Below are 21,300 nucleotides of genomic sequence, written 5' to 3'. Positions count from 1 at the left end.
TCCTGGAGCAAGAGGAGGGGAGGGCAGAGCCTGGGGGTCTTGGCTGCACCCTCTTCACAAGCAGGGCTCCTGGGGATCCTGACCCCCCGCCAGGCTGGAGGGCACAGTCCCTCGTCTGCTCTGTGCCCTGGAGCAGGAAGCTCTGCTTGGCCGTGCACTGGACACTGGACACACTCAGGGACATGCATGGGACACACTCAGGCACACTCAGGGAGGCACACTCAGTTAGGCACACTCAGGGATGGCCCTCAGGCAGGGAGGGGGCACTGCGGCACTACAGGCGCCCCCCTCACGGGGGGACAGAGAAAGCGCAGCCCTGGACGAGGGCTGCTTGGGCAACACACTGTCCCCCGGGGCCGGGGGGCCTGGCTCCTGTGCTGGGCACCTGCAGAGTAACTGCACACCCCGTCCGCCCTCGAGGAGGCCTTGGCTGTCTGGGGAGGTGGGGTGGTTGGACCAGGCCGCATAGCAGGGATGGCGCTCGGGCTCGCGTAGCGGTCACGTCACCCACCTCCCAGGACGGCAAGTCTGGGGCGCGGACGCAGACACCCAGTGAGCAGCGAAGGCACCTGGGGGTGGTCTCTTCCCCAAGCCTCTTCCCTGCCAGGTGGTGGCTACCCTCCCACCCTAGGAGGACAAATGATCCAAGGAAGAGGAGTCTGTCCCTGGCTGGTTGGACCTTCGTTGCCGGGGCAAGGAGGGCGGGGAGAGAGGGCAGACTCAGCAACCTGGAGCCTATTTGCAGTTGGGGTTCCTGAGTGTGGAGGGAGGGGAGGTTCTGAAGAGAACCCCACCCGAGTCACAGCCCCAGAGGGGCACAGTGCGGGGGGCAGTGGGCAGGGTGGGCACGTTGCTCAGTCGCTCGGTTGTGTCCGACTCTCAGCGACCCCAAGGACTACAGCCTGCCAGGCTCCCCTGTACATGGGATTCTCCAGGAGAGAACACTGGAGTGGGTTGCCATTTCCTTCTCCACATGGTGGTAAATAAAACAGGGCACCCACAAGCTGCCGTGTGTCTCCACGGTCTGTGTGGACTGTGTCCTGCTGGCCTCCTGGGAACACTGCCCGGCAGGCCCGGAGTCACGCTCACGGTGGGAATGCACCCGGGGGCTCTCATAAAGGGGCCACCCTGGGTCCCTGGGGCTTCAGAGGAGGCACCGCCCTGGGAGGGCTGCCCTGTTTGTGTTCAGTCCCAGTGACGCCCCCAGGTCTGCAGAGGCCGTGGGCTCTGGGGCAGGCACAGCCGACGGGAGGCTGGAGTGGCGGGGCGGGGGGGGGGGGGGGGTGCGTGGACACTGGCTTCTGCTGTACTCGTCCTAGGGCGGCCCCGGGAAGAGGCAGCAAGAAGCGCTGAGGTGTCTCACGCAGGCGGGCTCCCCAGGGGGCTGGTGGGGGCGTAGGAATGATGCCGGGACAGCAAGCTCGAGGGGACACAGTGGATGCCGGGCTCTGTAAACAAAGCTCCGTGTCCTTCTGTCACCCACCCACGGGTCTCCACCCTCCATCCTGCTCTGAGGGCCCCCTACAGGCCTGGCCTTCACAGAGGGGAGCCTGTTGCCCCTGCCATCCGAGATGCACCCTCCCAACGTCTTACGCGTGCTTGCTCTTTCTTTTTAACCAAAAGGGAAACAATGAAAGTAGTTCCAAAGCACTCCGTGCTTCTGCAAAATAATCAGCAATTGTGGGCTTTTTACAAGGGGAAGAAATGAAAGTTCGCCTGTGATCTGAGTTACGCACCCAGAGTCTTTCTGCGCACAACGCACTTTACAAAACTTGGATCAAGACACAGCAGCTGATTTTAACTGCTTAAAAAATACAGCCGCATAGCTGCATGTTGCTCCATGTCAAAAGGTAACATAAAGCAGTAATGACAAAAGCTGACACTCTGAGCCCTTGTTCTGCAGTGGGGGCTCTGCTTTTCCTCAGGTAGAAGTGAATAGACCTGGTGAGTTTGCCTATTAGACACTGGAGCAAAGAAACATCTGTGTGATTTCAGGCAAGAATAAGCCCTGTAAAAGGCAGAGGAGATGGACAGCAGGGTTTGATCTGGGGTGGATGTTCTCTCTGAAGACAGAGGATCAGAGCGCCAGTCCTGCCAGTATCTGCAGAAGAGATTTCCTGGAGCAGGAGCAAGTGCCAAGGTCCTGAGGCCTGTGGTCTGTGAGGTCAGGATGGGACCGGGGCTCTGGGTGGGGGTGGGATCAGGGCTGGCTGCAGGCTTGCATGAAGACAATGCGCGGTTCCCCGGGGACCGGGGAGGGTCCGGATTGCCGAGCAACACAAGGAGGCCCCTGGGCCGAGGTCTCCAGGGACCCTTCAGACTTTGTGGAGAACCCAGGGTGTGAGGTGAGGTTCGTGGATGTCTGGGAGGCTCTGGGCCAGATATGCAGCTCCAACCCAGTGAGGGAAAGCGGGCCTTCCAAAGTCCGGACATGTCCACCAAGACGGAGGGAGGGTAGGAGGGTCAGGGTGGAAGAGAGGGAAGGAGCGCGGGAAAGATGGGAAGGGTCGGCTGGAGGCCTTAGATCCCCTGAACCAGAAAAGTCCGGATCAAGACTTCCTCCTGGAAGGTGCGAGGTTAAAAGTACGATATTAATATTTTAAACTGTAAGACCCTTTGGTTTTAGCAATAACCCCACTGAAGCAGGTAGAGCAGGATATGCTACGTTACACATTCTGATCCGGATGCCGGGACCCAGCGGCTAGGGGAGTTCGGGCCCTGCACCTCCGCACCGCGGTGAGGTGCCCACCGGCCTCAGCTGGCGGGGCGGAAGGGGGCCGCGACTGGAGGCGAGGACTAGAGTCCGGGGCTCCCGCGGGGAGCATGCGGGCCCCGAGGGGCACAGCGCAGCCTGGAGGCGGCAGGGCGTCGAGCGCTCCGCGAGGACGCGGGAGGCGCAGGGCACGAGCCCACCGTGGCTCGCTCGGACTCGGGGACCGCGGGGAGAGAGGGGCGCGGGGCAGGCCGCCCCGGGCGGGGACGCGCGGGCCGCCCCGGGGCCCCGGACCGCGCGGGGTGCACGCGCGCGCCCCCTGCCGCCGCCGGGGCTCGGTCGTCTCGGGGCGGGGCGGCGCGCGTGCCGGGGTGGAGCTGTCCTTTCGCGGCCGCCGCCGCCGCCGCCTGGTCCCTGAGATGCGAGCGCCGGCAGCCGTGCCGACACAGCTCCCGGCCCCGGCGGACGCCTCCCGCGCGCGCTGCCGAGCCTCCGCGCCCCGCCGGCCGGGTAAGTGCCCCGGGCGCGCTCCGCCGCTCCGGCTCGGCGGTGGAGACCCGCGCGCAGAGCCGTCGCCCCAAGGGTCCCCCTCCACTCACCCCATCCTCAAGTCTCCAGGCCCGGGGGTCCAAGCGGCAGCTGCTTACCCAAAAATAAAACAGGAACTTTCGAGGGGCGCCAGTGCACTTCCATTGCTTGTGGTCACTCAGCTTCCCGACCTGGGTGCGTGGGACAGCCCCCTCCCCCGGCTTTGGGAGAGCTGGGCCAATTGCCCTCAGCTCCTGGCCCGGTTTCCCTAGGAAATGTTTCGGGCAGATGCTAGGGGTTGGGGGGAGACTTGGAACTGAACCCCTGAGCCCTCCCCAAGGCAGCTGGTGAGGGTGGGGGGGGGGGCCCCAGAGCTGGGGGTGTGCAGCTCAGCCCCCTCCTTCCCGGCAGGGAGCGCCAGCCTTCCTTCTCACACTGGAGAAGGCTGAAGGCATGTGTTCCAGGAATTCGCTGGGCTTCAGTTAGTGGCACCAAGAAAATTTTTCTCCCTAAAGTCTTATTTTGAGTGGTGGAAAATCCCCAGCTTGTGGGCACTTTGTGAAAGGCACTGGGCTGCCCACAGGGCAGGTGACCAGTCAGAGGTCCAAGGCCAGAGGCCTTGGGAGGTTGGCCCTGGGGTTCCTCTGTCTGTCTCCCGGTTGGTCTGAGGGGCTGGGGCCAGAGGCTGCCCCCTTGGAAGTGTCCAGCGGGTCTCCAGCTGTGCCTGCCCGGTGACTCACGTGGGGCCTGTGTGTGACCGGCCACAGGCTCTGACCCTCAAGGGGCCGGGTGCAGACGGGAGGCATGAGAGCGCACCCTGGGCACTTGCCCTCTCACTCCGGGTACTCGACAGTCGTGACTGGACCTCTCCTGGCCTGGTCAGCAGCCCGGCCCACCCGGGCTGTCTCCAGGGGCCTCTGGTGGAGGCGGGCTCCTGAGCCTGGCGGGTCTCCGCCCAGCGTCCGCCATCAGGGCCTCCAGCCTGACTTCTGCAGCCTGTTGGGCCCAAGCCCCGTCCCGGTGGTCTCAGGACCCACTCGTGGGCAGGTGAGCGGCCTTCTGTCCCCCGGGGGGGGGAGGGCGCAGTCTGTGCCGGCTCCAGCCGCCAGGGCCAGCAGACCACGCCTGTGGTCTGTGTGCCCGTGAGGACTTCGGGGTGGTCCTGGGCAGAGCTTGGACTTGGACCTTGGGCATTGTCCACTTCTTGATTTGGCCCCAGAGTGGGGCGGCCGCGTGGACAGGGGCACACACGCTGGGCGGGAGCTGTGGGCACCACTCTGTGGTGTGGGAGGCTCTTTTATTTTTGTTTTCTGCTTATGTGTATTTTATGAAGTGGACAAATATTATTTTTACCATGAAAGGGTCTTGGGAAAGCCCAGATCCCTCCGAGCAGCCGAGGCAGCTCCGAGCTCCGGGAGGCTGGCCCCACACTGCCCGGCGGTGCGTTTCTGGGGAGGATGGTTCAGGCCTGCCAGGGCTGCATCTGTTTGAGGACAGTCTGCAAGTGGTCAGGAAAATGGAGCCCGCACTGAGGCCCGACGAGCGTCTTCCAGGGAACAGCGGCATCCCGGGGCTCCTCTCCCACCCTTCACGGGGTGCCTGGAGTGTATTTGTTTGCGCTGGTGCTTTGTGCCACAACTTGCGTTTTTAGGACCTTACCGTCCTGGGCCTTTGTGGGCTGGCTGTGGGCACGCTGGGGGAGGCCTGCACTGGGGAGCCTGGATCCATCTCAAGTCCTGCTGCTGGAGGGGGTTTGTACGGAGGGAAGTGAGGGGTCAGCACCACCCCCTCGATGTGTCCCCCCCGGCTCATCTTCCCTGTCACCCCCACCCCGCGCCACCCCTGATCCAAGCCGTGGGCTCGTTTAGGGAATGGTGGCGCTGGGGAGGGGTCTCCTGGGGCCGGTGCAGGTCAGCCCCCCACCGCTTTGGGTCCTGATGGGGCTCAGCGGGTCTCTGGGTGCCCGGCCCCTCTCGGGTGAGGGGGAACGTCCCTGGCCAGTGTCCCCTAAGGCTGGGCTGGTTCTGGGTGCGGCTCAGTCCTCTCCTGCCGTCATTGAGAGGCCTTGCAATTCGGATGACATGACCTCGCCCTCTGGGTTCCAGGCCCCGAGGTTCTGACCTGGCTTCCCAGAGAAGGGCAGGCCTGGTACCTGTGGCTCCGGGTGAGCTGAGAAGGCTGGACCCTTCCCAAGCATCTGCCCACCCATCCCTGCTCCGGCCTGTGGCCACCAGGCCTCACTCACCCGCCCCAGCCCGTCTCCAGAGCTCTCGTTTCCTCAGACTCGTCACCCCGCAGCTTCAAAGCCAGCTGTTGCCCCCCAAGCCCTGCAGCTGCCCCCCTGCCCAGAAGCCGCCCCAGCACTGCCAGGAACACCCCAGCCCAGCCGCCCTGCCCCCGCCGGGAACACCCCACCAGCGCCGCCACCGCTTGGTCCTTTTCTGCCACTCCCGTTTCCCTGGCCACTCCAGACACTTTATTTCCATTTACATAGAAATTTGTGTTCTTTGTTTTCAGGATGGTAACATTCAATTACATAAAATTGACCATTAAAGGATTTACAGTACCGTGGTATTTATTGATATATTGCCAAAGCTGTGCAACTACCACCTCTAATTCCAAAACATTTTCTTCATCCCAAATGGAAACGCCATACCCTTCTTTTTTCCTCTGGCCCCTGGCATTCACCTACTTTCTGGACGTTTCCTCCCCATGGAATTGGGGTGCATCCTTGGGGCCTGCCTTCCGTCCCAATGAGTCGCGTCTCCAAGCTCCATCCGTGCTGCAGGACGCCAGGGCTTCACCCCTTCTTGCGGCGAGTGGCAGGCCACAGTGTGTGTGGGCCACGTTTCGCTGACCTGCTCATCGACTCGTGGGCATCTGGGTGGTCTCTGCTTTCTGGCTGTTGTGAGTGATGGTGCTCCGAGTGTTTGTGTGCTCTGAGCGTGCGCTTTCAGCCCTCTTGGGAGAGGAGTGGAATTGCTGGGTCGTATAGTGACTCTGTGTTGCCCTTTTTGAGGAAATTCTCAAACACTTCCTACAGGAGCTGTGCCGTTTTCCATCCCCACCAGCAAGGCACTTGGGACCCATTTTCCCTACATCCTCACCGACATTTGTCGTTTTCCTTTTTAAAAATATTGCAGTCGTCACCGTGGGTACAGAGTGGTGTCTCGTTGTGGGTTTGGTTTGCATTTCCCTAGAGGCTCATGATGTGACCGTCTTTTTACGTACCTGTGGACCGTTTCTATGCTTTCGAGGGAGAAATATCTGTTCAGGTCCTTTGCTCATTTTTAATTAGGTTGTTTGTCTTTTTGTTTTTGCGTTTGAAGAGTTCTTTTTATAGCCTGGATACTAGACTTTATCAGATATGTGATTTGTATTTAATATTCTCTGTGTGAGTGTCCCTTCACTTTCTTGATAGTGTCCTTTGAAGTCCACATTTTAAATCTTGGTGAAGTTCAATTTATCTCATTTTTCTTTCCTTACTTATGCTTTTGGTGACATATCTGAGAATCCATTGCCAAATTTAAGGCTGAAAGAAACATAGCATTCTGTTTCCTCCAGGTTTTACAGTTTTAGCTCGTACCCTCAGGTCTTTAACTAACTGGTTGACTTTTGTCGGTGGTTGATGGGTCCCCCACCCTTCGGTGTGTGCGTGTCCAGCTGTCCAGAATCTTTTGGTCAGGGGGCCCTTCTTCCCCATCGAAGGGCCTCGTTGTTGAAAATCCATAGACCACGCATGTTTATTCTTATGCCACATCTCTCTTCAAAGCCTTTTAAACCCTTTTATTATGAAAGTTTTCAAACCTTCTACAAAAGTGGAGAGAGTTTTATAACAAGCCCGATCTATTCATCAGGCAGCATGAACCCCACCCTACTCCCCAGATTGCGTAGAAACAATCGCCAACATGTCATTTTTCCACAGGTGTTAGCGTATATGTATCTCTAAAATGTGTAGACTTTAAAAATTAGCCTTTGATGGTTTTTTTTACTTAATTTTTTAAAATTGAGAGACTTTGGTTAATCGAAAGAAGTATCAGCAACAGTGAAAAGAGAGCTCAAAAGGGTATTTAGGACTGAGGAAGGTGCCCAGAGGGCTCGTTTGGGTGTGGGGGTTCAGGCTCCAGGAGAGTAGGGGTGGTCGCCCCGCTTCCCGGCCCCCAGCACGGGTGGGCAGGAGCACGCAGATGGCGGGATGCGTGGGAGCCGGAAGCCCCTGGTGGTGGCCAGTGTCCCACAGCACTCGTGTCCCGTTGCTGCTGGGGCGCCGCCTCATCCCCCTCCTGGCTTCTGTGTGCTGTGGCTGCCGTGTTCGTCTGCGTGGGTCATAAACCTCACTACACACTGTTGTCGTTGCTTAAACAGTGAATCTCTCTTAAAGACATTTAAACGGGAAGAAGGGGTCCCGCATTTTTGCCGCACAGCGACCACTTTCTGTGCTTTCTGTTCGCTTGTGGACCCACGTTTCCATCTGGTATCACTTTCCTTTGGCCTGAAGACACTCTTTCACATTTCTTGTAGTGTGGGTCAGCTGGCAACGAACGCTTTCGGCTTTCTCATGTCTGAAAAAGTCTTTATTTAGCCTTAATTTTGCTCAGTGAGGTTCAGAGTCAGGAATTCCACTCCTGTGCCTTTTCCTTTGGTGCTTTAAGGGTGCGGCTCCTGTGTCCTCCGCGCCCGTGTTTCTCAGGAGGCGTCTGTGGTCACACTTACCTGTGCCCCTCTGTGCCCAACACTGTGGTCTCTGGCAGCTGCTAAGATTATCCTCGTTATTGCTGGTTGTGAGCGAGTTGATTTTGATGTGCCTTGTATAGTTTTTTCCCTCTTTCTTACGCTTGGGATACACTGACTTCCTGAATCTGTAGGTTTGTAGTTTTCATTGTTTGGACAAATTTCTGCTATTCTTGCTTACTTCTGTCACCTCCTTTGCCCTCCTATTCTTTAGGGCCCCAGTTACACATATTAAGCCTCTTGAAATATCTAAATATTTAATTTTTATTTTGATGCTATTATAAATGGTATGTTTTTTTTCAATATCTGTATTCAGTTGTTCATTGCTAGTGCATGGAAACACAGTTGACTTTTCTATATTGTCCTTTTTCTCTGTGACCTCGCTGAACTCAGTTATTATACGAGGTTTGTCATAGCCAAATTCTGTCACTTGCCCTGTGTACCATCATGTTGCCTGTGGACACTGGGGGATGATGGCGAGGACACCTTTGTCTCGTTCACGTCTCGGGGATGTGCTCAGCCTTTCCCTCCTAGGTGTGACGTCCGCTGCACATCTTTCCGTAGATGCCTTTTACCAGGCTGAGCTTCCCTGGTGGCTCAGGTGGTAAAGAATCCATCTGCAGTGCAGGAGACCTGGGTACGATTCCTGGGTCGGGAAGATCTCCTGGAGCAGGGAATGGCAACCCACTCCAGTCCTCTTGCCTGGAGAATTCCATGGACAGAGGAGCCTGGTGAGTTACACTTCATGGGGTCACAAAGAGTTGGACACACATGAGTGACTAACACTTTATCAGGTTAATTAACTTCCTTCTATTCCTAGTTTAATGAGAGTTTTAAAAATTATTCTACATGGATTTGGCCTAATGCATTTTATATATGTTGAGGTGACCATATGTGTTTTTCTCTTGTTCATAAACAAAGTGAATTATACTCAATTTCTTGAATTCCTTGAGCAAACCTCACTTGTGATATGTTGTGCTCTCTGTATATTTCTGGTTCCTCTTTGCTAACATTTAATTGAAGATTTCCGTGCCTGTGTTTGTGAGGGATGACTTTTGTCTATAGTTTACTCTAAACATCTTTGGTTTTAGTATCGGGAATGCTGAACTTAACTAAGCTGGTTGTCAGGTTTAAATTTGGTTTTAGTTTTTGCAGAGAATTGTATGGTTTCTCCCTTCAGCTGGTAGAATTTGCCAGTGACTTCACCTGGGCTCTTGCTTTTGTTTGTCGTAGGAGTAGATACAGGCTAAGCAGGTTATTTTTCTTGAGTGAGTTTGTTAGTTTATGTCCTTCAGGAAACTGGTCCATTTCATCTAAACTGTTGAATCTGTGGCCAGAGTGTTTTTCTTAGTCCCTTTAGTGAAAGTGTTATTGCTCAGTGGTGTCTGACTCTGTGTGACCCCAGGGACCATAGCCCGCCAGGCTCCTCTGTCCATGGAATTCTCCAGGCAAGAGGGGGTTGCCATTCCCTTCTCCAGGGGATCTTCCCAACCCAGGGATTGAATCGGGTTAAATGGGCTAAATTCTTTACCATCTGAGCCACCAGGGAAGCCCCTTAGTCTCCTTGGACTGCCATAACAAAACACACAGGCTCGGGGGCTTAAACAACACCTGTGAAAAGTGAAGATTCATTCCTCACAGTTCCAGCAGCTGTGAAGTCCAAGATCAGGGTGCCTGCTGACCTGACTTCTGGTGAGAAGGGGCTTTTTAGCTCACACGCAGTGAAGAGTGTTGTGCTCTCTCCCTCTTCTTGTGAGGCCAGCAGTTCTGGCAGGGCAGGGTTCCGCCTGGAAGACCCCGTTTAGCCCTAATCGCCTCCTTGAAGGCCAGTCTCCAGGGCAGTCAGATGTGGGACCAGGGCTCTGGCACATGAGCTTGCAGGGCACACAGCTAAGTTCATGACCATGTTCTCTTGCTTTTCTTCTGATGGCTGTGGGATCTGTAGTGATGTCCCTTTGTTTCCAAAAGAGTGAGGTGGGCTGCTTGCTGCAAAATCTCTTACCAAAAGGTATGTGGGGTCTGGCTACTCGCTGCCCAAAAGCCAGCAAACAGGCCAGGTTTGTGGAAACTTTGCTTTATTTCAGATGCTGGCAGCTGGGACGGAGAGAGGATGGCCGATGTCTGTCCAAAGGCTGACTTCCACCCCCCTACTGGCAACCAACAGGGCAAGAGCTTTTATAGACAGAAGAGGGGGGGCGGGGTTCTACATGCGGAAATAGCACAGTCAGCTCTGACAGTCGTCTTCAAACTGGGCATCGGTGGTCTGACCAGCATCATCTCGGTGGTTTTAGGTGCAGTTAATTTTCAGCTCCGGGCCAGTTTGTCACCATTTCTTTGAGGCCAGTTCCTGGGTACAGTCTGGCCATCATGCAGTTTAAATTCTCCACCTGGTGTTTCAGTGCCTATAAGACAGCTCACAGGATATGGCTCAGGATATCACGTATAGCCTTTGAGACAGAGCCGAAGGTCCTTGACTGAGCCTAACGACTGCGCTGCCATTTAGTCCCTGTTTCCCTTTGTTTCTTCATTGCTCACTTCTCCGATTAAACTGATTCTTTGACTGAAGTTTTCTGCAGACAGGAGACAGGCAGAGGAATTGGTGGGGGGCAAGGACCATAGGGTCCGGCTCTGTTCACCTTCTTTTATTCATGATATTGGTACTTTGTCTCTTCTCTATTTTTTGATCAGCCTGGCAAGAGGTTTATCAATTTTGTTGGTCTTTTCAAAGAACCAGCTCTTGGCTTCATTTATTTTTCTGTTTTTCTGCTTTAAGTTTCACTGAGGGGCTTCTCTGGCAATCCGGTGGGCAGGGCGTTGCTTTCTGATGCAGGGAGTGCAGGTTTGATCTGTGGTTGGGAAGCTAAGATCCCACATGCCTCCAGGTCAAAAAAACCCCAAAACAAACAAACAGAAGAAACATAAGTTTTATTGATATTTCCTCTTTATTTTTTCCACCTTTCTGCTTGATTTGGATTTGTTTTCTTGTAGTTACTTAAAGTGGAAGCCTAGGTTACCTACCTGGAACCTTTAATTTTCCTACTATAAACATTTAATGTCACCAGTGTCCATCGAAGTACTGCTCAGCTGTGCCCCACAAAGGCTGATGTGTTGCATTTTCATTCAATTCAAAATACTTCTAAATTCCTCTGAGACTTTCTCTTGGACCTGTGGTTATTTGCTTACCAGATAGTTGCGAATTTTCCATGTATGTTTCTAGTTTAATTCCATTATTGTTAGAGAACATACTTTGTATGATTTTTATTCTTTTAAGTCTGTTAAGGATTGCTTTACATTTCAGAATATGGTCTGTCTTGAATGTTCCAACTACAGAGAGTGAAGACTCTGCTGTTGTTGGGTGACGGGGTCTGTATATACTTCAATTAGTCTATGTCTGTTGTTTGGATATTCCACAACCTTTGTGATTTTCTGTTTATTTGCTTCATGCATCTTGAAGCTCTGAGTGGGGCATTGTCATTGAGAAAGACAGCCCGTTCACGCACTGCGTCCCTTTCTGTGCTGGCGACTCTCCTTCGTCTGAAGTCAGCTCTGTCTGACACTCACTCAGCTACTCACACGGCTACTCCAGCTGGACTTTGGATCGGTGTATCCTTTTCGATCCATTTACTTTACCTACTTTTGCCAGTAGTCAAAGTGTGTTTCTTATGCTTAGAGTGGATTCATGTCATGTTTCCGGCATTTTCATATCACTTGCTGAACGTGGAGGAAAGGGTGGAAATCGTGAGTTTGAATCTGCTTCCTCTTCCAGGTTGGACACTTGAGGCCTGGCGGGGCTGCTGGACCCCTCTCCGCGTCTGCTGGCCCGGAGCCTGACGCCGAGGGGTCGCTGGTCTACAGGGTGTCCGTGAGGCTCAGCCCCACTGCACGGGAAACCGAGGTTCTGGCGTGTGTCCTGAGGTGATGGGCAGGCTGCCCGGCCTTGGGCCACGGTCACGGGGCTGCTCCCTCCGCCAGTGATTGCGTCCACACTGCAGCTGGTGGCCACCAGGCGTGGTCAGCAGGCTCAGTGCAGCTCTGAGCTAGTGGCCAAAGCGGATGCCCGGTGTGGTGGCGTCTAGAGGGATTTTACGTAGAAAAGAGGAAGCCTGTGTGCCCAGAAGTGCAGGCCTCGGGGGAGGCAGGCTGCTGGGAGGGACACACGGGCCACAGGCAGCAGGAGGGGGCACCTGCCTGGAGCCTGACCCAGCACTCGGCCCTCTGTGCCTGCGGCCTGCTGTCCTGCTGCTTTCCGTCACTTCAGGGGCTCTGCCTGCCAGGAGCTTTCCTAGCACAGGGCTGTCCTCTCAGGAGCGCGGTGACAGGACTGGGTCCTCGGGCCACCCTGGGGGCCCAGGGGCTGCCCGTGGAGAAGGGGCATGGCAGGAGCCAGCTCCCACGCTCAGGGCCTGGGCCTGGAGGCCGCGGTTCACACCCGGGGGGGCATCATGCCCTCTTGTGCCTCGCTTGGGGGGGCACGCCCCGGCCACTGCCTCGGGGTTTGGGGCGACGTGTGGGCACCGGCTCCGTTCACGTGACCGACTTGATGCTTCCTCTCTTTTAGGGCCCAAGACGATGATCCCACCGGGAGAGTGCCTGTATGCCGGGAGGAAACGCAGGAAGCCCGTGCAGAAACAGTAAAGTATCATGTCTTTGCTGACGGCTACTGATGGAGGGGAGGCCTTGTGTTTCCATTGGAAAAAGGGAATTTTAGGAAGAAAGCAAGTGAGGCAAGGGTTCTGTCAGGCCTTCCTGAGGGCCAGGCACCCTCAGGATACTGGGGTCTTGGCTGCGGGGTGCGGGGGCAAGACCCTGGGCCGCCTTCCCAGCCCTGATTGCAGCTGAGGTCCGACCGAGGGGCAGCCCCTGCCTGGATGAGACTGTTTCCAGCTGGATACGCCCCAGTGCCCCTGGGCTTCACCCCAAGTGAAAGACCGGGCTCGTGCTCCAGCCTCCAGGAGGCAGAGTGGAGGGTGCCCCCGGCGCAACCCCGCCAGTCCTGTCTGTGGCTGCTCAGTGCAGCTCGGGGCCACCAGCAGGCACCCTGCAGTCGCGGCCATGTGGGCATCCAGGTTTCTGTGGCCCAGGCCACCCTCTGGCCCCTGGGGGCTGTGGGACCCGTGAGAGGTTGACAGGAGTGGGGCCCCCTCCAGCCCCAAGGATGGGCTGCAAGCCTGGTGAGGCTGGACCTTGGAAAGTGGCTGTCACCTGAGTCAGCTGTGTGGCTTCTGTGACCTTAGGATGGGGCCGGGGGCAAGTGTGCAGCCTGGTCTGAGGGGGGCGGGAGGACAGCAGAGTTGTATACCCAGGGAGAGGCGGGGCAACGTCCTCAGCTCCTCTGCTCTGGTGAGAACACTTGTCTCCTTGGATAGGGAAAGAAAGGACCTGGAGACACAGCTGTTTACCCTGGGATCCAGGGGTGGGGGTGTGTCCACCAGGATCCAGGGGCCATGTCCACACCTAGGGGCTGAGAGCAGTGATGCACAAACCAGCCAAAACAGTGTTTATCGGGGCAGTTCCCTGCCTCTGTGCACGAGGGGCCGGCCGTGTTCACACACCTGGCAGTGTGCCTGTGACATTGCTCCTCGAGGGTTCCTTGTCCAGCAGTTCAGGACGCACCGCGCTGTGTAGGCCCCAGCCTTCTGCCAGCGCCTGCTCAGGCTGCCTCACGGGTGTCTGCTGTGACTTCGGGCCGCGTGTTGCGCTCTCGCCCGTCTTTGCAGAGGCGGCGGCTCTGGCCACGTGCTGGCCTTTCCTCGTGGGCCGAGCAGGCTCTTTGAGCTTTCACGGTGGGAGTGGTAGATGCCTCGGCTTTGACTCAGAGCCCGCTCTGCAGCCCCTGCCTGGCCGCCTCTGTGTCACCCTCGTGGACTCGGGGACGTGGGTCAGTGATGCCGACAGAGGGGTGCGGCCTGCTGTGCTGTGAGCAGTGAGTTTCCTGCTGAGCTGGGGAGCTGGTGCCTCAGCCAGGATCAGTAGCCAGCAGCGAGCTATCAGCTTGCAAGCAGGTGAATCAAGGCCAGGCACAACAGGCACGTGTGTTCCTACAAGTGGCGCTGCTCAGGCCAGGAGTGTGGCGTCTGTGATTTCACAGGTGTCACCGCACTGGCCGGCACTAGAGCCGAGTCCTGCCAGGCGCAGGGTGCTCCTCGGGCCTTGGGGAATGTGGGTGCTTTTCTCAGGCTCGAGCCTGGCAGACACGCTGTCTCCTTTTCTGTGACTGTCTGTGTTGACAGCTTTCGCTCACTTTTCTATCGGATTGTTTATGTTTTTGTGCTTCTTGATTTGTGAGAGCTTTTTGTACACTGGGGATACAGATTCTTGAACGTGTTTCACATACTTTCTGTCAGTTTTTATTTTACTTGTGGTATTCTTTGCCATGCAAAAAGCACTTAATTTTCATGTAGTTGAGTTTATTAATCTTTTCCTTTGTGGCTAATTTTATGTCACACTTAGAAAGGTCTTCCCTGCATCAAGTTTATGAGAATTTTCCTAGAAGATCTTGAATACACATTTAGAAGTTCTGAGCCCTTGGCGTATTTCCTGGTGGAAGGTGTGTGTTCTGAATCTGTTTCTTCTTCCCTGTGGCTGCTGGTTGTTCCCAGGATCTCTGTTGGGTGAGCAGTGTTCTCCTCACCGATCTGTCATGGTGCTGGGTTTTTAGGTCTGTGGTTCAGGGACAGTGAAGGACACCTGGACACACTCACTCAGCTGTGCCTGTGGACATGGCCCTGCTGGCCTGTCTGGGCACCAGTGTCTGTGGGTTGCAAAGGCTGGGGAGGCTGCTAGGATGTGTGCTAGGTGCCTGGGCCAGAGCCCTTGGGCTCTCCTGGGAGTGTGAGCCCCACGTGCCAGCTGCAGTCCTGCCCCCTCGCCCAGGCTGTGGGCTGTGGGTGGGCAAAGAAAGTCTGGAGCCTGCCATCAATGGACTGCAGGTGGAATCTGCTAGAAGCCCAGGTAAGAACGTGCTCCCCGGTGGCCCAGGGTGGGCCCACGCTGGAGCAAGCAAGGTGGGCTGCAGGGTCCCTGCCCCCCACCCCCCGCCGCAACGGGTGACCGGCCCCTGCCCCTGCTGTGGGGGGTGACCGTGTCCCTGCCCCCCCTGTGGGGGGTGACCGGCCCCTGCTCACCCACTGTGGGGGGTGACCGTGTCCGCACCCTGCCTTGGGGGGTGACCGGTCCCCGCCCCTCACCGTGAGGGATGACCGTGTCCCCACCCTGCCTTGGGGGGTGACCGGCCCCTGCTCCCCTGCCGTGGGGGGTGACTGTGTCCCCGCCCTGCCTTGGGGGGTGACCGGCCCCTGCTCCCCTGCCGTGGGGGGTGACTGTGTCCCCGCCCTGCCTTGGGGGGTGACCGGCCCCTGCTCCCCTGCCGTGGGGGGTGACTGTGTCCCCGCCCTGCCTTGGGGGGTGACCGGCCCCTGCTCCCCTGCCGTGGGGGGTGACTGTGTCCCCGCCCTGCCTTGGGGGGTGACCGGCCCCTGCTCCCCTGCCGTGGGGGGTGACTGTGTCCCCGCCCTGCCTTGGGGGGTGACCGGCCCCTGCTCCCCTGCCGTGGGGGGTGACCGTGTCCCCGCCCTGCCTTGGGGGGTGACCGGCCCCTGCTCCCCTGCCGTGGGGGGTGACCGTGTCCCCGCCCTGCCTTGGGGGGTGACCGGCCCCTGCTCCCCTGCCGTGGGGGGTGACCGTGTCCCCGCCCTGCCTTGGGGGGTGACCGGCCCCTGCTCCCCTGCCGTGGGGGGTGACCGTGTCCCTGCCCTGCCTTGGGGGGTGACCGGCCCCTGCTCCCCTGCCGTGGGGGGTGACCGTGTCCCCGCCCTGCCTTGGGGGGTGACCGGCCCCTGCTCCCCTGCCGTGGGGGGTGACTGTGTCCCCGCCCTGCCTTGGGGGGTGACCGGCCCCTGCTCCCCTGCCGTGGGGGGTGACTGTGTCCCCGCCCTGCCTTGGGGGGTGACTGGCCCCCCCGCCCCTCGCCATGGGGGGTGACCGTGTCCCCTCCCTGCCTTGGGGGGTGACTGGCCCCCGCCCCTCGCCATGGGGGGTGACCGTGTCCCTGCCCTGCCTTGGGGGGTGACCGGCCCCTGCCCCCACCGTGGGGGGTGACCGTGGCGGTGATAGTCCCGTGCTCTGGGGGTGGCACCTTGCACTCTGAGCTCAGAGCTGTGTGAGCGACGGGGCTCCCCCTCGTCTCCGCCTCTGTCTTCGTGTGACTGGCTGTGACCAGAGCACCCTGGGCTAAGAGTGCTCACTGCACATGGTCTGATCCGTGTGGGGACACGGGGCGGCTTGGGAAGGCCCTCCTGAAACTGAGGTTAGCGGCTCTGAGGCTCCTTGTGCCTGACACCCCTCCTGCGGCCTCACGGGCACCTTGCCTGCACCCCCGTCCTGCAGGCTGGTCTGCACTTCCTGGGACTTTCCACGCAGGGGACCTTCTCCGAGTGGGGGCTTCAGTCCCCTGTGGTGATGACGTAGCTTCCTCCGCGATTTGTGTGCCGTCGTGCGGATGAACCATGTGTGGTTACTCATCTCAGGTGACAGCTGGGGGGGGTCCCAGGTTGAGGTGTCACCAGCAAAGCTGCTGTGAACGCTTATGTTTGAGTCTTCGAGTGTGTGCCTTCATTTCTCTTAGGTGGGATTGTGGGTCCGTGTGCAGTCGAGAAGGGCTCGGCTTTCTGAGAATCCACCAGGCAGATGGTTTTCTGAGCAGCTTTGCTGTCCACGCTGCTGGAGGTGGGGCGCGGGGCTCCTCTGCCTTCTCAGGGCGCCTGGGTGTCTGTCCTGGTCTCAGCTCCCCGACGGCCGTGGTGGAGGCTCACCGTGGCTTTACACTGCATTCCTCCAGTGAGGAACGGTGCTCGTGGCCTTTCCTGTGCTTATCTGCTGCCCACAGAGCTGCTCTGGTAAAGAGCTCGTCTGTCTTCTTATTGGGCTGTTTGTCTTCTTGTTGAATTGTGAAACTTCTTTACTATTCTGGATATAGGCTCTTGTGAATATTTTCAGCCAATCAATCTATGGCTCCCCTTTTAATTTTCTTAATGGTGACTTTCAAAAGTCATTTTAAATTCTTTGAGAAAGATCAATTTATCACTTTTTTCTTTCACAGTATTTTTAGTGTGTGCCCTGAGAGTCCTGGGACTCCTTCCAGGGTCTCCAAGATTCTCTAATGCATTTTCTTGTAAAGTATTATGGTACATTTTAGATTGGGCCTGCAGTCTGTTCTGATATAATCTCTGGTATGGTGTGAGGTGAGGCGGACGCTCACTTGTTTCCTGGCTGTCCTGCTGATTGGTGCCGTTTGTTGGGAAGAGCTCCTTTTCCTGTCTGTTTTGGTCTAATGTCTGGTACGGTGTGAGGTGAGGCGGATGTTTCCTTCTTTTGCTGGCTGTCCGATTGATTCGCGCCATTTTAGACTTGGGCCTGCAGTCTGTTCTGACCTACTTTTTGGTACGGTGTGAGGTGAGGCAGATGCTCACTCTGCTGGAAGGAGCTCCTCTTCCTGTCTGTTCCGGTCTAATGTCTGGTACGGTGTGAGGTGAGGCGGATGCTCACCTGTTGCCTGGCTGTCCGGCTGATTGGCACCGTTTGTTGGAAGGAGCTCCTTTTCCTGTTGAGTTTCGTCATGTCTTTGTCAAGTGAATGGACCAAAAGCACCTGGCTGTCTCTGGGCCCTCTCTTCTGCTCCACTGATCTTTTCCCATCTTTGTCTGAAACAAACCAAAACGGAACACTTAACTCCGAGAGGATTATCGTCAGTCGGGTAAGTCCTCCAACTCTGCCCTCTGACTGAGGATCCCCCGCACGTCCACGTAAAGTCTAGACTGCTTGTTGTTTCTGCAAAAAGTCCTGTTGAGATTTCCATGGAGGCTCCATCGGGCCCACAGGTCAGTATGGGGGTGACACCATCTTAACAGTACCCAGCATTACTGGCTGTATTTCCATGGTTTGTGTCTCTTTGCTCAGCGCTGTTTAGGTGTCTGAGTGTCTCCTGTTGAACTTGTCCCAGGTATTTTAGGTTTCTGGGTGCCTCACCTCCTCCCGAGTCTCCACCCTGCAGAGTCAGGGCTTCCCGCCATGGCTCTGGGCCCAAACCCGAGGTCAGCTCAGAGGGGCGCTTCCCTCCAGTGGCCCCCTGACCCACCTGGTGGGGGCGAGGGTCTCTGCCCCGGCCCCTGGAACTGAAGCCTGGGGAGGCATGTTGGGCTGGGTTTCAGGGGCAGCCAGGTGCTTGGTTTGAGAAAGCTGGAAAGAACAGAGCCTTCCCAACACCCACATCTTCAATCCAGAGTGTCCCCCGGTGCCCCGCGGGGTGGGGGTGGGGACAGTCACTGCTCAGTCCATCCCAGGTGTGGCTGGGGGCCTGCTCCCCACAGGTTTGCCCCAGTGAGGTCTCTGCCCTCCTCTGGCCCCTGTACCTGCCCTCGGCACTGCTTTGCTTTCTGGGGAGGCCGCGAGTTCTCTCACTTCCGGGCGGGGCTCCCCTCTGAGTGGCAAATCGAGGCTGCTCCGTCTCTCCACACCTCCTGGCCCTGCATTTTGTTAGCAGATGACCAAGGTTGGTGTAGGCACCTCATTAAGGAATAAATAAGAAAAGAAACCAAAGAAAGTGACAAGATAACCGGAGAATGGGAGAAAATTTGTGTGTCTGTTAAGGATCTAGTATCCCAAATATATAAAGATTTCCTGCAACTCAAGAGCAGACAACCCAATTTAAAAATGGGCAAAAGCTCGAGTAGACATTCCTCCAAAGAAATACAAAGATGGCCAACAAGCACATGAGAAGATGCCCAACACTGTTGGCCATTCATTCATTCAGTTAGTTTGGTCGCTCAGTCGTGTCAGATTCTTTGTGGCCCCGTGGACCGCAGCCCGCCAGGCCTCCCTGTCCATCACCAACTCCCAGAGCTTGTTCAAACTCATGTCCATTGAGTCGGTGATGCCATCCAACCATCTCATCCTCTGTCGTCCCCTTCTCCTCCTGCCCTCAATCTTTCCCAGCATCAGGGTCTTTTCAAATGAGTTAGTTCTTCCCATCAGGTGGCCAAAGTATTGGAGTTTCAGCTTCAGCCTCAGTCCTTCCAGTGAATATTCAGGACTGATTTCCTTTAGGATGGACTGGTTGATCTCCTTGCAGTCCAAGGGGCCCTTAAGTCTTCTCCAGCACCACAGTTCAAGTGCATTCGTTCTTTGGTGCTCAGTTTTCTTTATGGTCCAACTCTCACATCCATACATGACTGCTGGAAAAACCATAGCTTAGACTAGACGGACCTTTGTTGGCAAAGTAATGGCTCTGCTTTTTAATATGCAGTGATTTTGGAGCCCAAAAAAATAAAGTCAGCCACTGTTTGTATTGTTCCCCCATCTATTCGCCATAAAGTGATGGGACCGGATGCCATGATCTTCGTTTTCTGAATGTTGAGCTTTAAGCCAGCTTTTTCGCTCTCCTCTTTCACTTTCATCAAGAGGCTCTTTAGTTTCTCTTCACTTTCTGCCGTAAGGGTGGTGTCATCTGCATAGCTGAGGTTATTGATATTTCTCCCGGCAATCTTGATTCCAGCTTGTGCTTCATCCAGCCCAGCATTTCTCGTGATGTACTCTGCATTTACGTTAAATAAGCAGGGTGACAATATACAGCCTTGACATACTCCTTTCCCAATTTGGAACCAATTTGTTTTTCCATGTCCGATTCTAACTGTTGCTTCTTGACCCACATACAGGTTTCTTAGGAGGCAGGTAAGATGGTCTGATATTCCCGTCTCTCAATGAATTTCCCACAGTTTGTTGTGATACATACAATCAAAGGCTTTAGCATAGTCCATGAAGCAGAAGTAGATGTTTTTCTGGAACTCTCTTGCCTATTCTATGATCCAGCAGATGTTGGCGATTTGATCTCTGGTTCCTCTGCCTTTTCTAAATCCAGCTTGAACACCTGAAAGTTCTCGGTTCATGTACTGCTGAAGCCTGGCTTGGAGGATTTTGAGCATGACCTTGCTAGCATGTGAAATCAGCACAATTGTGCGGGTAGTTTGAACATTCTTTAGTTTTGCCCTTCTTTGGGACTGGAATGAAACTGATCTTTTCCAGTCCTGTGGCCATCGCTGAGTTTTCCAAATTTGCTGGCATTTTGAGTGCAGCACTTTAACAGCATCATCTTTTAGGATTTGAAATAGCTCAGCTGGAATTCCATCACCTCCATTAGCTTTGCTCATGGTGATGCTTCCCAAGGCCCACTTGACTTCACACTCCAGGATGTCTGGCTCTAGGTGAGTGATCACACCGTTACACCATCACACAGATGGGAATGTTATTTTAAAAAGGACAATAGCAAGTGTTGCTGAGGCTGTGAAGTATGGCTGGTGTGGAAGATCGCAGGGCCATGGAACATGACTCAGCCCTGAGAAGTAGTGAAGCTCCACACAGGCTGCCTGACGGAAGCAGCTTGACTGTGTGATGGTCAGTGAAGGGTGCCAGGTGTGAGAAGTCTGACTCCATTTACAGAAATGTCTGAGCGAGCATATCCAGAGAGACAGACACAGGTTGTGGCCGCTGGGGCCTGAGAGATGAGAGAAGCCACTTGGTAGGAGTGTTACTTGGGGGTGAAGTAATGTTTTGGAGCTTGATGGAGGCTGACAGCTCCATGAATGTCCTAAATGCCAGCACACTTTCACTTTAGAGCAGCTTTACGTTACATGAATTGCAGCTCCGTCAAGAGAAAGCAGTAGCCGAGGTGGAGCTTCTGCTCTTGTGTGGTTTTGTGTGGTCTTGGCCCCCACGGCCCCATGGGGTGGGGGGTGCCCGGGGGTTTCTGACCAAAAGAAATGTGTGGGACAGGTTTCCACATTTTTACAAGTGAGTGCACGGTAGAAAAACAGGACCTTTTGGACCCAGGAGCCCGGAGCCCCTGAAGGCAGCCCCCGACCTGGGGAGCGCAGGCCCGGCGGAAGCGGCCCCTGCCCGACTAGCCTGGCCTCACTTTCTAGGAAGGAGGTTAAGGAGACGTTTCTGCACGGAGGGGGCAGGGCTGGGGGTGGGTAAGAGGGCCTGTGAGGGCAGCTGCAGCGGGCAGGACGTCTAGGTAGGGCCGTACCCTTAGAGGGAGGGAGGTGGCGGGGCCCTGGCCTCCCCTTCCTGAGTGAAGGGGCAGGGAGGGGGCACCACGGTGCCCAGAGGGGCCACGCAGGCCTAGAGGGCAAGGCCCAGTGGAGCTCCCGAGAGAGCTGAGCAGTGTGCCCAGGGCTGGTGCCCACTGCTACCTTGGCGGGTGTGAGCACAGAGAGGCCACATGGCCCTCCTGCTGGCTCTTCCCCATCTCTGGGCCTCCCTCCAGAGCTGCGACC

General features: G+C 56.2%; 1 protein-coding gene across 1 annotated transcript in view; it reads left to right on the top strand.

Annotated features, from left to right (window-relative positions):
* Positions 1–3,132: 3,132 nt before the first annotated feature.
* AHRR (aryl hydrocarbon receptor repressor) overlaps positions 3,133–21,300 on the top strand; it is an 82,316-nt gene continuing 64,148 nt past the window's right edge. The window contains exons 1-2 of the mRNA XM_052659281.1: positions 3,133–3,223; positions 12,531–12,603. Coding sequence (XP_052515241.1) covers positions 3,133–3,223; positions 12,531–12,603 — 164 coding nt within the window. The remainder of the gene's footprint in view (positions 3,224–12,530; positions 12,604–21,300) is intronic.

The sequence above is a fragment of the Budorcas taxicolor genome, chromosome 20 (assembly GCF_023091745.1).
Source record: "Budorcas taxicolor isolate Tak-1 chromosome 20, Takin1.1, whole genome shotgun sequence".
NCBI lineage: Eukaryota > Metazoa > Chordata > Mammalia > Artiodactyla > Bovidae > Budorcas > Budorcas taxicolor.
Note: the sequence above shows the minus strand (reverse complement) of the source record. Positions and strands in the feature narration are given on the sequence as shown.